This window comes from Vigna angularis, chromosome 2, assembly GCF_016808095.1.
Source record: "Vigna angularis cultivar LongXiaoDou No.4 chromosome 2, ASM1680809v1, whole genome shotgun sequence".
Classification (NCBI taxonomy): Eukaryota; Viridiplantae; Streptophyta; class Magnoliopsida; order Fabales; family Fabaceae; genus Vigna; species Vigna angularis.
In genome coordinates, this window is record NC_068971.1 from 25,862,957 (window position 1) to 25,880,966 (window position 18,010).

General features: G+C 35.5%; 1 protein-coding gene across 1 annotated transcript; it reads right to left on the reverse strand.

Annotated features, from left to right (window-relative positions):
- Window positions 1-445: 445 nt before the first annotated feature.
- Window positions 446-4,269, reverse strand: LOC108327434 (amino acid transporter AVT1D). The gene is made up of 11 exons (XM_017561137.1): window positions 4,076-4,269; window positions 3,315-3,604; window positions 2,905-3,119; window positions 2,611-2,634; window positions 2,325-2,505; window positions 2,024-2,246; window positions 1,663-1,798; window positions 1,384-1,549; window positions 784-827; window positions 630-692; window positions 446-541 (listed from the first exon to the last, which is right to left on the reverse strand). The coding sequence occupies exons 1-11, from the start codon at window positions 4,267-4,269 to the stop codon at window positions 446-448; spliced, it is 1,632 nt and encodes a 543-aa protein (XP_017416626.1).
- Between the last annotated feature and the right edge of the window lie 13,741 nt (window positions 4,270-18,010).

The window sequence follows — 18,010 nt, forward strand, 5'->3', positions numbered from 1 at the left end:
TTTATACTCACAAAATTTGAGTACAGCCTTTGTTATCCATAATAAATTTTCTTTTTGTCCTCCATTTGTGAAAATATATATCACTGCCTATGAATACTTTTTTTTTTGAAGAAATTAAAAACAAAGATTGTCATATTTATAAGAACTAATAATAATCCTTAACCATTTTAATGGACAAATGTTAGTGGTTGGAAACCTTAAGATATGTGTGTTCATTTATATTAAGAAGAGTACAAAACATACAAATATTACAAGCAAATATTTGTACAAACTCAAACTAAAGATCTGAAAACACGAATCGTAACCCATTTCTTATGGATTACAAAATGTAATTCGTTTAAACTATGAAACACAAACTTACAACTAAGTATTATGACTAATACATGTATGAAAAAGTCTTTTAATTTGTACCAAAAATTGACAGTGGAAAACCAATACTACTTAGTCAGTCCCCTTCCCCAGTTATTTTTGAAACAGCTGACAATGTTCCCATACAAGCGGATATTAGCCCCACAACAATTATAATACCACAAATTGTTATCTGAAATAAAAAAAGGACATGCAATTATATTAGTTTCATGTCATAATATTAAAAGAATAATAATTTGAATAAAGATATAATTTTGTACCTCCGAATTTGATAATCTCCCTCTATGTAACTTGAGGAAACATGCACATGGATAAATAAGTGCCTGCCTCGAAACATGACAATATTCTAAATATTTAATATGCTTATATAAATTGCAATAATTAGAAAAGTGAATAGGAAGCTAGAGAACTTACAACTAGTATTGACAAGAAAGAACCAATTAGTGCCATCAAAGAACCTGCAATAAATTTTAGAGATAATCAAACAACAAAAGTATACGATGCTCTTTGTTTAATCATCCTTGTTCTCAAGAATATTGAGATTTGACTAACTTATGTTTTTGTCATGCTAAATGTGGATTTTATACTATGAAATCCTTGCACACAATCCATCTTTTAACTTTTACAATCCTAAACGTTGAAATAAATGTTTGAAATGTGTCAAAGCTTTATTAATTTTAATAATAAGTTTAAAGGATCATCAAGTGGAGAATCAAGTTGACATTAAAAGTTTTCAGCTTTACATACAACTGTTCCTTTTCTTACCCCCACAATATACTTTTTAAGAAAAAACGAAAGTGTCCCTTCAGAAGCTATAATTAAAAGGAAAAAAGAAAAACAACATATTGGAATTTTTCCATCATATAGGAGAAGAAAAAAAAAATCTAATAATTTCGTTTTCAGTTCTATTTTCTTTTTCTAAAGTATTTGTATGAAAAAAAAATTATCAAATAAGCGAAAAACTATTCACAGAAAGGTGATAGTAATAATATTGGTAAATGTGTCAATACTAACCAAAATATGGAATGTAGAGAGCAACAAGTAAGCTTAAAATCACTAAACTTGTTCTGACAAGAACGGACATAGCATGGCATCTTAGTCTAGGAGAGGTGGCTAGTTCCTCTATGCTTAATGCAATCGGCAATAACGTTAAGGCATATTTTGCCAATGGAGTCACAACCTATAAAATACATAAATTCATTAAATATATCATTTAAGAAATAATAAATAAAAGGGCATAAAAACATTTCTTATGTTGAACATAAATAAAAGGAAACTTGTTTGTTCGCTTACCGTTGTCCAAGTTGCAATCTCAGATGCATATAATTCTTTAGGCATGTTTAAGGTAAACTGAGATGAAACTAAGTCACCAAATGTTAAGTAGCCCATTATTCCCACACTCATGTACATGAAACTGCAAAAGCCAAAGCTGAAGAATGGAAGTTAATCAATATAAGTCTGTTTCGAACAACTTTTTTAACAACATTTCTATAAAAAAAGAAGTTTAAATCAACAAAAGTTTTCTATTTCTTTCATTTATTTATTTTTAACTTGTGCATGGATAAATTTTAAGTAATCATAAATGAATTTCATTTCAGTGTTTTTGCAGTGAATTGAGTATATTATTACATCTTACTGAAGATTTCATACTTACCAGACAAATAACACTGATGGGAATTTGGATGGTTCCTTCATAGAAGAGTAGATGTTAGGAAAAACAGCATGGCCAGCAAAGCAAAAACTATATAGACCAACTGAGACAGGTAAGTTTGCCAAGTCTAGAATTTTTTTTCCTGGTTTATATCCAACAACTTGGTCCATTGTCCCAACCCAAAACAAACAAAGAGCAACGAGTATTGTTGCAAATATTCCTCCAACTGAGCACAGAGGCAACTTTTGTTAGCAAGTTAATTTGAAACAGATTTATAAAATATAACACAGTGGTGCTCAAATACCTGAAATATAAGAAAGTAAGCTTAGATTTCGCAACCAAACTGTTGGTAGAACAATAATTGCTGCTGTGATGGCATAAATTTCTTCAGAATTCAAATCAATCCCACCAAATTTCATCTGGGTGTTAGGATATAGCGAGGAGAGGTTATCACTGACTAGTATTATATACTCAACACAAGAAGCCTACACATAAGAGCTATTCACGTGTAAGCATGTATGAGAATATAAATAAAGCAAAAGAATGTGTTTAAAAGCAATTGAAAATTCATATCAAACGCTTGCACTTACAAAAAGTTCCACGTATAGAAATATCTGCATTTAACCAAAGTAAAATATGTCAGTTTTCCTTTCTATGTTCACACAATAATGTTGTGTATGCAGCTAGTGAAGTTGGTTTGGCTTCACTAAAGTAAGAAACTCATTTTAGAGAGTACGTAAAGTAAGTAATTGATCATTGATGAGAAAATCAATAATCTCTTTTCTCATCAGTGACTAACTATTTACTTGACCCTTTCCCACTTTATAAAGGAGCCTGTTGAAATTTACAATTTGATGCTTGCATGCAATCCCTATTATACTCACTGCAATCCCCAAGCGACCAACAATGCCAAAAGCAGCTTGGCCAATATCTGGGTAGGTTTTGAGTCCATCATTGCTTTCTAAACATTTTATTAGTAGCATCCCAGTATAACAACACATGAGAGAAAACATTAAAAGTATTGCAAGGCTCAGAAACCCTCCTTCTTTTATTGCATATGGAGTGGTAAGAAGTCCTATTCCACATAGTATATTGGTTCCTTCATAAAATAATAACAAAGATTCTGTAGGTCAACAGTGAGGATAACTGTGCATAAAACTAAATCACAACCTTTCGTAATGAATTCAGCTTATAAATAACTAAATAAGTGAAAATATTACCTATGTAGAGGACATGGATAATGCAACTACAGTTAGTAATTATATAAGAATTTTGGAATGAAGATGATATTCACCATTAATTACTGATTTTGTATATGAACATTGTTCATGTGGCGGTGGCAATTCGTCCACAGAAAATTTTGCACTGCTAAGTGGTTGCAGGCGTGGTACTGATGCAAGACGATTCTCTTGTTTGAATCCACATGTCTCAGAAACAAGGGGTAGAGATAAGGTAGAAACCTCTTGGTGCTCTTGAGATCTCTTGAATGATGTAATGGGAGAATTTCCTCTCCCCACTGAACCAAATCTCTTTAACAAATTAATTCCAGGAGGTGTTGCACTAGTTAACATGTCCATAGATTGTCTGCTCATAATGAACAAAGGAATTTAGTACTTTAATGTTTATAGACAATGATTTTTTTCACTAATTGTAACCTTTTATATTTCTCTCATGTTACTATTGTTCTAAAGTTCATGTCTTATGGGAAACAATTGATTTCTGTATGAGTATGTGTGTAGATCATGCATGAAGGTACATTCCAATGCATATTCAGATTCAAATTCATTCGTCATAAATTATCAAATGTTAGTGATCACATCATTATATAACCACACATGCAAGATGAAACTCTAAGACTAACACTTGTTAATAATAAGAACTTGTTTCTAACATTGATAAAGAGACCAATGCAAAAGAACTCAAAAGCAGAAGACAAATTATCTAAGAACAGCAAACAGGTAGAATTGAATGTATAACAAAGTGATACAAAGATTCTTCACCACTCAATAATAATAAAAAACACATATATATAATTAACAATCAATGAAGGAGTACCTATAGCTTTGAGGCCAAGAGATCATGGAAACATCGTTGGACAAACTTGGTGAAGGAGGTGAATTATCTGAATCAGTATCATCATCCAAATGTTCAAACACCCTTTGTGCCTGATTTTCTTCATCATCTGTTTGGAAATCATCCTCACGATCAGGACGTAGATCCTCATCTAGCTTCACCTTTCCCCTTTGCATGTTATACCACAACCTATTATTTTCCTGTAATGTGTATCAAAATGAACAAGAGAAAACAAACAAAACTTTATGATTATAATTTTCTCAGAATTGAAATGGAAGGAGATCAACACAAATGTTGAGGTTGCTTTGAACTATGTTAGCGTGACAGTTTTAGTTACACGGAGGTGATAGTTTGTGATGATTATTTGCTTCCAATTTTTATGATCTCTTTTGTTTCATCAACTCTCAAAGAGACTTGTTAAGAATAGAAAATCACACAAGGGACGGTTAAGGATGAGAATTTAACTTCTTTTTTTCTTTTAAAGATTTTTGTGGAGATAAAAATTCAATTGAGAAGAGAATGATAAAAAAATATAACTAAACCAATTTGGATTTATTAATGAACCAGGAGAAAATAACTTTAAAACAATTATGCCTAACTTGTGAAGAAAGTTTTAAGTCGTATACTTTAATGAATTTTATTATTGTTAAGGTAAGACATATTCTTCTTTCTATAATTGAATGAATTTCATTATATATGAAAATATGATTGTTGGAAGGAGATATTTCCTTATTCTTATTACCATATAATATTGTAATTACTCTGTTATTGATATGCCCTTTTTGAGAAAATATTTTTCCTTATTTTTATTTACATACAATATTGCATTTTATCAATATATAATATTGAGTTTTTTAAAGGTTGTCAAAAGCATTACATATGAAAATATTTTATTTTAGAAAATGAATATGTATTTCTTAATCTAAGTCTAAATCCAAATCTTACTTTGAATAAAAATACAAAAATTGAGCATCATATAAGAAAAAAAAATTATAAACTTATTGTCTTATATTTTGAATTGAAAATTGCGTTAATTTTTTTTTATGTGAATTACCCCAATAGTTATAATGAAAAAGAGTCATAAAATATTGTTTTAAAATTTTAAATTAAAAATATAGTCATTTCTTTATAAAGATTAAGTTCAGATCACATTATGTAATCTTCCTAATCTTTTAGGGATTAACTTAGAGGCTTGTAATAAAAATGATAACATAGATATAAAAATATGTTGCGAGAATATTTCTCCTTGTTTTTATTGAAATATAATATAGTAATTATTTTATTATCGGGTATTTCATTCAATTTTTTCTCAAATTATCATTATTTATGGGTTATTAAATTCATAAATGCATAAGTTCCATTACATAATGAAATATCTTTGTTGAGTTAAGATATCTTCATTTTTTTATAATTAAAGCAATTATTAATAAATAATATTGTAGCTATTCTTTTATTGGTATGTTATTTATTCTTTTATGTCAAATTATTATTACATAACATTTTAATAAATGTAATGATTTTGTTATATGTGAACTATCTTTCTATTTGTTTTAATTAGAATAATGTTATTATATAATATTATAATCATTTTGTTATTCATATCCCTAATTTTGCTATAAATTTATATCTGTTTTACCTCTAATATCTTTGTTTAAATGTGTGAAATAAATAAATAGGGAAGAATTATGGTGGAGGAAAATAAGTTGAAACTTAAGGAAGCATGTTTTGGACGATAAATGATCAACTGCCAAATTGCATATGATTGAATGCCACAATTGTAGGTTTGAGCGCCACAAGCCCCTGCACAGGTAATGTTAAGCGGTGGAAAATTTGCATTGAGTGTTAGTTAATATGAAAGGAATAATGTTGAGCAATGAAAATGATGTTGAGCAGTAATTTGACAGAGAGCCCTTTTATGTTATAACTGATGGCGTTCAGCGATGTTGATATGGTGCTAAGCAGTGACGTCATTGACATGCCAAAATGGGTTATTTAAACATGTTTCTCGCGAGGTATTTGGGATTCCTCCCTCGATTACTCTCCACCTAGGGCAACTAAGAGAGGCCCTTGGAGGTTGTTTAGGGTGTTGGGAAGCTCTCTCTCCTCCTTGGGTCTTTAATCTTCATCTATGGTGTTTTCCCTTTCTTAGGGTTGATGAGGGAGATGAACTACGAATTAGAGGAGTTGATGTGAAGGGGGAGGGGGCACAATTTGAGTATGGAGCAACTGCTAAGAACTTTAGGATAGAGATCGCATCTTCTCTTTGGTTTCCATTTCTTCCTTGTCTCCTTAATTTGTAAACCCTAGGTTCTCCATTAATGGAGAGCTAACCCTATATGTTGATATTAAATGTAATAAATTGAATCTTATGTATTTTGTGATGTTAATACATATGTTTTTCCATTGCAAAACGTGTCTGATGGGTTTTCAAAGAATTATCAAATAAGAATATTCTTCAGATGATACATAGAAAACGTAATAAAAGCTTTTAAAGAATGAAAATAATGAAGCACAATTTTTATACTAGTTTACTCAACATGAGATAAGTCTACTTCTCCCTTAAATACTCTTAAGGGGTACTACTAATTTTTTCAAGATTATACGAGTTTAACTCACTCTCGATTACAAGTATTATTTACCTAGTCAATCCTAACTAGTCTGAGTATTATAAACCCCTTTTTGGTTCCCCTAGTCAATCATGACTAGTCTAAGTATTATAAATCCCTTTTGGTTCCCCTAGTCAATCATGACTAGTATAAGTATTATAAACCACTCTTGGTTCCCCTAATCAATCCTAACTAGTCTGAGTACTATAAACTACTCCTTGTTCTCTTAGTCAATCCTGAATAGTCCGAGTTTATCCATTCTTAGTTGTTGAGTATTATGATCACTCTTAGTTTACAACAAGTGTTTGATTATAAGAAGGATAATAACTCTCATTGAGAGAATATTTAATCAAAACAGAATATTCCTGAATTATTGTAATTGCTTTCTTTCTCTCCTTTTGGATGAAAGCATCAAACAATTCAAGCTTAGAGCAAAAATAATAATTTTTGTTCACTCTCTAGTTTTCTCTCTTCTCTTCTTTGAGCATTTGCATTTAGAAGCTATCAGCACAACGACAAACTTCAGAGTGGATTTTCAACAAAACTTAATTTTCTTCTCTTTTATTTTCTTATCTTTTATTCTCTTTTCTTCTCTTTTCTTTTCTTCCCTTTTTTTTCTCTTTTCTTTTCTTCTTTTCTTTGAAAGCTTCAGATATTGGAGGCTTTGAGATGGAGTAGCAATATAAATATGTGACAATAGCTCTTTTATATTTTTCTCCTCACTCTTGCTTATCACTCTTCTCATTCTCTCTTAATATAGCATGCTTTCTTTCAATCTTTCATATCTTCGTCATTTTTCTTAGGTTGAGGAGCATTAGACAATATAATCATTGAGATAAAGTAGAGTTGATGATTGCTAATTTATCTTGAGCATACTCCCTTTCTTTTTCTCTTATTATATTTCTCCTTTTCTCTCATCTTTTTCAACAACTCCATTCTTTCCCGTTGATCTTATTTGTATAAGATTTATTGAGGGATGACCATTGGATAATGATTTGCTTTAAGAATGGGCTTCATAGCCTATTTTTTTAAGTAGGTTGATCAACCTCAGGTCTACGTTTTAGGCCAGCAATGCTTTTTCACGAAGATAGCTTGTACGATCCTTTTGGGTCAGTGGCCTTGAATAGGTATTCTTGTTTCTTAACGTCTTTTTGTTTTGAGCTCTTCGATAAAGCTTGATGTTGTCATTTCTTGGACAGATAAAGAGAACAAATCATGCAAGTACAAAGGCATTTTTTCATACAAAATTAAATATTTTACCCGATCGCGATTGTAGAGTACATTATTTGTTCAGAGCATTCTTGCGTATGTCAACATCATTTAATTAAAGTATCGTTTGATGGTAAAACATATAGCATGTGTAATCATTAGATGATACACATTAGATGCTCCTTCAAAGTATATAGTGTTTTGGTTGAATTTTTTCCGAGGGTCGATTGTCCTTCCTTGCTCTACTCTCTTTCGATCGTCTAATCATCTCCGAGAACGCAATCCACTCCGATGGGTTGTTGACCTACATAAGACACTTTAACTCTCAAGTTAGATATGCTTAATAGAGAGGTGTTTATTGTATTAGGATAGATCAAGGTTAGATCAAGCTTATTTTTACCTGGACATTAACCCCACATTTATAGGGCTTATAGCAATCAAGCCTATTAATTAATAATTAATACCGTATATTCATATTTGATATGGCAATCAAACCATTAATACCTACTAACTGCCCATAAATGACCCTTAACTCTTGTCGATATATTTCATACAGTACATAAGTCCCTCAAGCCCAAGCAAGCTCTTTATTGAAAGAGGTGCGCAGGGGTTATTATGAGCTTTAAGAGAGGCCGCTAACGTTGTGTTAGGGAGTCTATTTTCGATGCGCCTTGAGTCTTCATTCCTTTCTGTATCAAGGGTGGACTCTAGGAGTTCTCTTTGGAACTGTTCCCTAGACTGAGTAGAAAATGTTAGGAGTTCTCTTTGGAACTTTTTCCTAGGTTGAGTAGTAGACGTTGGGAGTTCTCTTTGAAACTTTTTCCTGTGCAAGAAATTTTCACTCCAAAACATATGCGTTTAAAAAAAATAAAGTAAATGCTTCAGTATTTTATAATCTATTTTTATAATGAAAAGGCATTGGAACCTGACAAGGCTGAACGTAGGTGGTCTGTGCGGGAAGGGACTGAACCTGTTGTGTAGTAGATGCTATGAGTTCTCTTTGGAACTTTTTTCTAATTTGAGTAGCGACTGATAAGAGTTCTTTTTAGAACTTTTTCCTATGTTGATAGGAGTTCTTTTTATAACTTTTTCCCATGTTGAGCGGAGGTACTAGACGTTCCATTTGGAACTTTTTTCTAGGCCGAGCGGCGGCTGATGGGAGTTCTTTTTAGAACTTTTTCCTATGTTGATAGGAGTTATTTTTATAACTTTTTCCCCTGTTGAGCGGAGGCACTAGACGTTCCATTTGAAACTTTTTTCTAGGCCGAGCAGCGGCTGATGTGAGTTCTTTTTAGAACTTTTTCCTATGTTGATAGGAGTTCTTTTTAGAACTTTTTCTCATATTCAATGGTGACTGATGGGATCCTATTATCTGCACTGACAAGGTTGAACTTTGGTGGTCCAACTGACCAAGCGGTAAGGGATTGAACCTTCCTGTGCAAGATATTTTTGCTCACAAAAATATGCGTTAAATAAAATATTCAATATTTTATTTTTATAGTGAGAAGTTATTAGAACCTGACAAGTTGAACGTTGGTGGTCCAACTGACCAAGCGGTAAGGGATTCAACCTTCCTGTGTAGGATATTTTTACTCATAAAAATATGTGTTAAATAAAATATTCAATATTTTATTTTTTATAATGAGAAACCATTAGAACCTGATAAGACGTTGGTGGTCCAATCGACCAAGCGATAAGGGATTGAACCTTCCTGTGCAGGATATTTTTACTCCCAAAAATATGCGTTTAAATAAAATATTCAATATTTTATAATCTTCTTTTATAATGAAAAGTCATTTGATCCAGACAAGGTTGAACGTTGGTGGTCCAACTGACTGAGCGGTAAGGGATTGAACCTTTCTGAAAGTTCTCAAAACAAAAGACATGCCTCTAGAAATTATTATGAAATCTTTTTGTCTTGTTGAAAAACCTGGTATTGATCTGAAGTACCGATGTCGAGATCGAGCGCGCGTCTGGTTCCTCGTGGTTTCATGGAAATGTCGTTCGGCCCCACGGTGGGCGCCAAATGTTTTGGTTGAATTTGTCTGAGGGTCGGTCGTCCTTCCTTGCTCTACTCTATTTCGATCGTTCAATCCTCTTCGAGAATGAAATCCACTCTGATGGATTGTTGACCTGAGTAAGACACTCTGATGCTCAAGTCATATATGTTTAATAGAGAGGTGTTTATTTTATTAGGATAGATCAAGGTTAGATCAAGGTTATTTTTACCTGGACATTAACCCCACATTTATAGGGCTTATAGCAATCAAGCCTATTAATTTATCATTAATATTGTATATTCATATTTGATATGGCAATCAAACCATTAATACCTGCTAACTGTCCATAAATGACCATTAACTCTCATCGGTATATTTCATACAGTACATATAGTTTTTAGAAATAATTCATTAGAGATGTTTTCTTTAAAATGCTTTATCTTTTGATTATGCATATGTCATTTTAGTTCAGACACAAGGATGTTAGGGTACTCTTGTTAGGAGTTTTCTATCATTTAACGCTAGTCTGAGTAGTATTTCTCTTGGCAAGATATATATCTTTTATCTTTGCTTTCTTCTTAGACATTATATTAATTAGACGATTATATATGTTTTTCAATATCATTTAGGGCTTTCGTTTCATAAGATGTTTGCTCGATAAAACGTTAATTTTAGAGAACCTCTTCACTTGTAAGATGTTTTTTGCAACGTGTTGACCTTTTCAGACGTTGTTTGTTACACATAACATATGTCAGATGATTCTTTTAAGTATATTTTTTCTTTCATTAGACATTGTTTTATAAAAGCGATATTTCGTTGATTATTATTTGATAAACTTCAAACTTGAGTTGCTATACATTCTGATTTTGCTTCAACAAATGATTCAAGGGATTGAAACTTGATGAGTTTCATAGACTCAAAGTTACTAGGGATATGATTTAATTATTTTGACGAGTTGATTTTGACTTGAATATAATGCATGAGAATGAAGTGGGTCAACTCTAGTCTTAACAAATTGAAAATACTCTATGTTACATTTCCTTGCACGCCAACTATTTGTTAAAAGTGCAAAAAGAGTTTCATTTGTGTTTTTTGTGAACTTTGTGGTCTACGCTGTGACAAGTGTTGCACAGGTCCCTTGGGAGAGAACGATATAAATACTTATTAGTTGCTACTCTGCGACCGGTGCATTTGTCGTTGGTTTTGTAGCCAACAAAGAGGCAAAGACACGAACTTGAGTCAAAGTACAGGAATGGTTGGAAGAAAGGAAAACAAAAATGCATAGATTAGCAATAGAAGAGATAACTTGAAGAAGAGGAAATGTGGAACAAGTAAGAAGAAATAAAAGTGATATGCAAAGTGCCGCAAAATTTCCCTCTGTCGCAACAGGAATCGCGACGGGACGACGATCCAATAAAAAAAAGATTATAAATATTGAAAAGAGATTTTGGAGTCGCCACCATAGTTTATTCTGGAAAACTACGGAAAAACCATAAAATGATAAGGCATAGTCAAATTGAACCAGATTCTTGGTTCGGGAGTCGGTTACGTGTAGGGAAGGTATTAGCACCCTACAACGCCTGCCATAAGGCAGTACCTTTAACTAAATGTGCGAATGTGGATGTGGTTTCAAAGTGTTTAACTTCCCCTTAAAATAAAATGCTAAAGAAAACAAACAATATTTTTTAGCTTTTTGGGCCCGACAAGGATTGACCTTGCTCCTACGTATTCTCATGCAGGATGAGAAATCAGGGTTACGTAGTTCTTTTAGAAACTATTTGAGAAACTTGTTTGAAAATTTGTTTGAGAATTTGTTATGGATAAATTTGGATTTTTGGGAAAATGAGCCTGACAAGGACTGGCCTTGCTCCTACGTATCTCCACTTTTGATGGAGAATCAAGGATCACGTAGTTCTGCAAGGCGATATTATTCGTTGTTTGAAAATGTTGATGTTTTTTTAGTTTTTGGTGATTTTACATTTTTGTTATTTTTATTTAGGAAAGAGAAAAGGTTTTTGGCACAAGGACGATGCGTGCGATCACACATGTGCCTAAACCTTTGAAACGTATTTTTTGGTATTTTTGAAGAAAGAGAAAAGGTTTTTGGCACAAGGACGATGCGTGCGATCACACATGTGCCTAAACCTTTGAAACGTATTTTTGGTATTTTTGAAGAAAGAGAAAAGGTTTTTGGCACAAGGACGATGCGTGCGATCACACATGTGCCTAAACCTTTGAAACGTATTTTTGGTATTTTTGAAGAAAGAGAAAAGGTTTTTGGCACAAGGACGATGCGTGCGATCACACATGTGCCTAAACCTTTAAAACATATTTTTTTGGTATTTTTGAAGAAAGAGAAAAGGTTTTTGGCACAAGGACGATGCGTGCGATCACACATGTGCCTAAACCTTTAAAACATATTTTTTTGGTATTTTTGAAGAAAGAGAAAAGGTTTTTGGCACAAGGACGATGCGTGCGATCACACATGTGCCTAAACCTTTAAAACATATTTTTTTGGTATTTTGAAGAAAGAGAAAAGGTTTTTGGCACAAGGACGATGCGTGCGATCACACATGTGCCTAAACCTTTGAAACATATTTTTTGTAATTTTATTTAAAAGAGAGAAAAGGTTTTTAGCACAAGGACGATGCGTGCGATCACACATGTGCCTAAACCTTTAAAACATATTTTTTTGTAATTTTTTCAAATTCATTATTGTTATTATTTTATTTACTTATTTTTTGTGATTTTTGTTTATTATAAAAAAGTGAGTGTGTGTAGTGTTTGACAAATAAATAATACAAATACAGTACAAAAGGGATGGGAGTTATCTTACAAGGGGATTACACAATAAAAAATAATGACCAGACAAAATAATAAAATTAAGAAACTAAAGCGTAAAAAAAAATAAAACAAGAGAAAAGCTCAATTAAATTAGGGGTACAGATATAAAAACCAAGGGTGCCAAGTGAAATTGAAGCTCCTTTGTTTGGGTCAATGTTCCTTTTTCTCCAACTTTGGATCCGCTAGGGGTGTAAACATTAAAAAAGGGGGGTGCCACTGGGTATTAGCTGCTCAGGCCCGAGGGCCCCAAAACTTCTTCCCAGCAGCAGCATTAGGGGTCCGCTCACATCTTCCTCATTCTTTCTTGTCTCTCTCTCATACCGGCCACCCAGGGAGGGGTCCGTATCCGTCAAGATACCAGGGCGCCTCCTTTGTATAGTGCCTTCCGCCTCTTCACAGATATACTTGGGTTCCCTTTTTGGTGATTCGTATCTGTTTTGGCGTTCCTTATTGCTAGAGCAATGAATGGGTGTCGATGAGTCTGATGTTCATGGGGTCAGGGGTATTCTATCGTGTTTGGGTTGTTGGGAAAGGGTGTAGCCGTGGGTGAAAAAAGAAAAAGTGGTAGAGGTGGTTACGGGTTTTGGGGCTGAGGAATTTCCAGTGAATAGGTGAATAGTACGAAGTGTATGATAGGTGATGGGTGTTTGGTGATGGAAATGAAGAAGAAATGGTGTTGGCCGTGAGGTGAAGATGATGATGTTGGAAATAGTATATGGATGAAGATGAGGTGCTGGTTCAGTGTTGGAACAGTGTGGGAGATGAAAGTGATGCTATTGGTCGAATGGTAAGGATGAAGTTGGTGGGTTTGGAGTGGACGAGTATGGGTGTTTGACCGTGGGTGTTAGCAGTGGCCGTGGGTGTCAAGATGGTTGGATGTGACGATTGTTCGGTAATAACAAACATATACAAATATTCACAACACATCTATTTAACAACAATACATGCAAACTCAACCCATGCAAACTTAGCAACAACATGACAGAGAGACAACGTTCAAAGGCAACGTAACCAACATATTCAAAGACAAGTAACCAAACTCAGTAGAACAAGGAGTGGGAAGCATTACTAACCTCTTGAAGCTTGGTTCACTCTTTGTTAATCCCGTGCGTCCGATGTCTTCTCCTTCCTCATGGCTAGCTTGCCTTTTTCGATAAGGTGCTCCACCCTCTGAATGTGGAGTGTTGTAGCGTGAGGGAGTATTGACTGAAGATCGATGTTGGCCGTGAGGTATAAGGATGCAGGTTGGAGAAATGGCGAGTTCTTCTGTTGTACGTGATGGAGGGTGGCTGCTGGATTCTCACGCTTCTACTTGTTGTTGGTGGCTGGACCGTGTTTCCTTTCCAAGCTGCTGTCCGTATCATCCTTCCAAGTGAAAGCTCCTTTCCCCATAACCAACTGGACGGTGTTTCTGGAAGTTGCAAGGGTGGTGAGTTTCTTCCAGGTCGTGAGTATTCTTTCAAGCTTGGATGGGAGCTACTTGCTGGGACTCTTTCTCGGTGGTTGATGGATTGTGGTTGAAGCTGGAGCTTGAGTCTGGTTTGGTGAGTATGATAAGTGTTGAGAGGGAAGAGGATGGGTGATGGAGAATGGAGATATGAGGCAGGCAGTGATAGGGAGTTTCACGGTGGTAACAGGGTTGAGAAGGTGATGGCATGCGGTGACTGCCACTGTAGTGTTGGGTTAGATGGGGAATGTGATGAAGATGGGGGTGCGGTTTAAGAGGAGGAGAAGTTTGGCTGGGAGTAGTGAGGCAAGGTGATAGTGTGGCGGTGACTAGGATGACAGCGGCGGTTGAAGCATGGAGGCAGCAACTTGGCGGTTTGGGTGGAAGGTTTCCGAGGAAGATGATGACGGTGTTGGACCGGTCACGGTGGTGAGTTACAGTGGTGCAATGTTCATTAGAGTGCAAAAACGAATTGGTTCAACCCATGACTGTTGGTTCAATATTTCAGGTTCTCAAAATCTGTCTTGTCTCTGGCCGAGTGATTATTGATGGTTCCGGGTCAATCAGGTGAGTAGTGTGAGGGGAGGAGATGAAGGTCCGTGGTGTTTGGTCCCGTGAGTTGGTAATGAATGAAGAAACCAAGGACCGAAGATCGTGGGTTCACGTGACCTCTCCCCTTGCTTATCAGAAAACCCCAATACAATAATGGTGCAAAAGGTAACTTTACAGAGTAGCAGAGATGGGCAGCCGCTCCAGATGGATGCTCGTGGGAGACAGACTCAGGTGGGAGTCTGTTGATCATCCACTAATAAACCTGTCCACCATAGCAGACCTCCACTACCTTGTCCACTGATTCATAAAAATATATCTTCTGGTGGCTTCGTTGGCGATGAGTGGAGCACTCATTGAAGTGGATGGTGGAATCTGTTACGGTGGGGAATAGTGGGAATCATCGGTGGCAAGTTCAGACCATTATTTTTAAGTGCAGCCACCACTATTCGGACGCTCGGTCAAACAGAAAACGAACGACCATTCATATTACATGAACGAACGCTCAGACCGAGCGCTCACGAGGTGAAACATGGCCGAACGCAAACAATAGCCAAAAACGAACGTTCACAAGGTCAACCAAAGAATACCGAACGCTCACAATCTGAATTATACCGAACGCTCACAATCAATAATACAGAACCAAGAGCGAACGTTTAGAACTCACCTTCTGAGAATAAAAATTTATGGACGAACGCCCAAGATCACTAAACCACAACGAACGAACGCTCGAAATTGTCTATGCTTTTGACGAGCGCCTTAACACGCAAATTGCCGAACGCTATACAGGTCCTGGCATGAAAACGAACGCTGGGCTGAGAAATGACGAACGCTGAGGGCTCACGATTTAGGACGAACGGTCACAGCATCAGTGGGAAGAACCGAACGCGCTCAATGGAGGACGAACGATCGCGCCATGTAGAGGATGAACGATCCTCGAGAATGATCAATAACGCTCGTCCTAAAACTGAGGCGAAGATGAACGAACGGTATGGGACGAACGTTCAACAATTGGAGCGCTAGATGTCGCTTGGGACGGACGGTTGCACAGTTGAAGAAACCGAACGGTCAGTCAGGGAAGAGGACGAACGGCTTATGCGAAAGAGGACGAACGGTTCGAAACAGAGGACGAACGTCCTAAATTAACACATGGCCGAACGGCCGAATAGTGAACGCTTGAGGATGACCGAACGGTTGAACATGAGAATTGCCGAACGTCCTAAAAGTGTGAAAGGCCGAACGCTCAAGCGGTCGCTACTGGGCGAACGGTCGCATAAGGCGAGGACGAACGGTCCGAAAGGCTGAGGACGAACGGTCGCGCCATGTAGAGGACGAACGTTTGAAAGTTGGAACGATCAGGACGAGCGCCTGGGGCTGAGAAATGCCGAACGTCCTAAAGACTCACGTTTGAGGACGAACGTCCTATCGTCATGTTCGAAAGCTGATCATGAAGGACGAACGGTCCGCGAAAACGTTCGGTCCAACTACAGTTTTATTTTTGTTATTATATACTTTCATTTGTATTTATTTATTTATTTATTTATTTTTTTGATATTTTTGAAAATAAATTTTATTTAATCAACCCGGACGAAATTGAGTGTTGACAGCTGCCCCTCTTTACTTAGATTTTACTAGATCATATGGTAAACAAAGTTTTCATATTATCAGAGTAAAAGATAAGTAAAGATAGAAATACTAATTTCGTTCGGATTTCAAAATACACAAGGAACAAAAAGGGAATTTTTTTCATTTTTCAGGAACAAACAGGGAATTTTTTCATTTTTTTTTTAATTAATTAAAATTTTTTTTGTTTTTTTTTTTGTTTGTTTTTTTATTTTTTTGTTTGTTTTTTTTAAAATAAAATGAACAAGATTAAATGAATGAGAAATTTGAATCTGATTGGGTTCGACCATTGCCATGCAGAGGGTCGTTTTGAAAAAATTAAAATCTGGACCTGACCATTGCCATGCCGAGGGTCGTTTGAAAAAGGCAAAAATGGGCTCGACCATTGTCTTACAGAGGGCCGAGACACCAATGGCAGAAAGTAAAATTGGGCACGACCATTGTCTTACAGAGGGCCGAGACACCAGTGACAGAAAGTAAAATTGGGCTCGACCATTGTCTTACAGAGGGCCGAGATACCAATGGCAAAAAGTAAAATTGGGCTCGACCATTGTCTTACAGAGGGCCGAGACACTAATGACAGAAAGTAAAATTGGGCACGACCATTGTCTTACAGAGGGCCGAGACACCAATGGCGGAAAGCAAAATTGGTTGATTGTTTTGAAAATTGAAATTTTTGAATTTGTTGAAATTTTGAGAAATTTTTTTTGATTTTGATTTTGATTTTGAAATTAAGAAACAAGGTGTTGCATTTTTGTACAAGGATTTGAAATCTAGATATGCAAGAGAAACTTGGTTGATGTAAATTTTGAAATGAGAAGAAAACTTTGATGCATGCTGATTTTTTGTCTTTTTGAAAGAAGGAAATTTGATGAAAACATGTAATTTTGAAATTGAAGGAGAAAACTTTGATGCATGTTGAATTTTTTTTTGTCTTTTTGAAGGAAGGAAATTTGATGAATATACATGGAGGCAAATTCAAAGTTGATGAAAATATGTACATGATGTATTGGAAGATTATGAACCTATGACATTTTTTTAGAGTCAATTTGTTTCCTTTGAAATCATCCAATTTATGACGATCTAGACTTCCAATTTCTTTTCAATGGACGTCCAAATCCTAAAGTCAACAGTGCAAAATGAAGTTTGTGTGCCACACATTTCTTGACGAGATACTAGTGTGTACATGCTTGATATCAGGGATTGGTTAAAATATGTGGAGAATGATTGGAAGGATTTGGAGAGTACCGGGTTGGTTACTTGAACCTCTTACTCCTTAAAACGGCTACACAGGCCAATGCGAGGAAGTAGATACCCAGAAGCTGCTCCGGAACATGGTGAAAGTATTGGTATGGACAAATCTATCTGTGAATTGAGAGGGAATAAGTCAGGAATCAAGGAGTGAGAATATCATGTGGGATTTGCAAATTGCCCCAATTTTGGTGGTTTTGGATTTCTTTGAAGTTCGGGGTGAACCAAGATCATGCAAGGCCCAACAAGGGATGCCCCAGTCTTTGTATGAGCTTTGAATATTCAGATGAAAAAATTTGAGATTTAACAAAGTTGCTCAATACTCTGAATGGGCTCAAGCATATGAAAGTCACGCCTTGGTTTTGGGTATGAGCCAATTAAGCGAGGT

Coding starts and splice junctions, on each gene's coding strand:
- LOC108327434 (XM_017561137.1), bottom strand. CDS start 4,269: ATGCAAAGGGGAAAGGTGAAGCTAGATGAGGATCTACGTCCTGATCGT. Junction 1,550..1,662: donor AGATTGCAACTTGGACAACG/GTAAGCGAACAA, acceptor TGTATTTTATAG/GTTGTGACTCCATTGGCAAA. Junction 542..629: donor GGAGATTATCAAATTCGGAG/GTACAAAATTAT, acceptor TTTTTATTTCAG/ATAACAATTTGTGGTATTAT.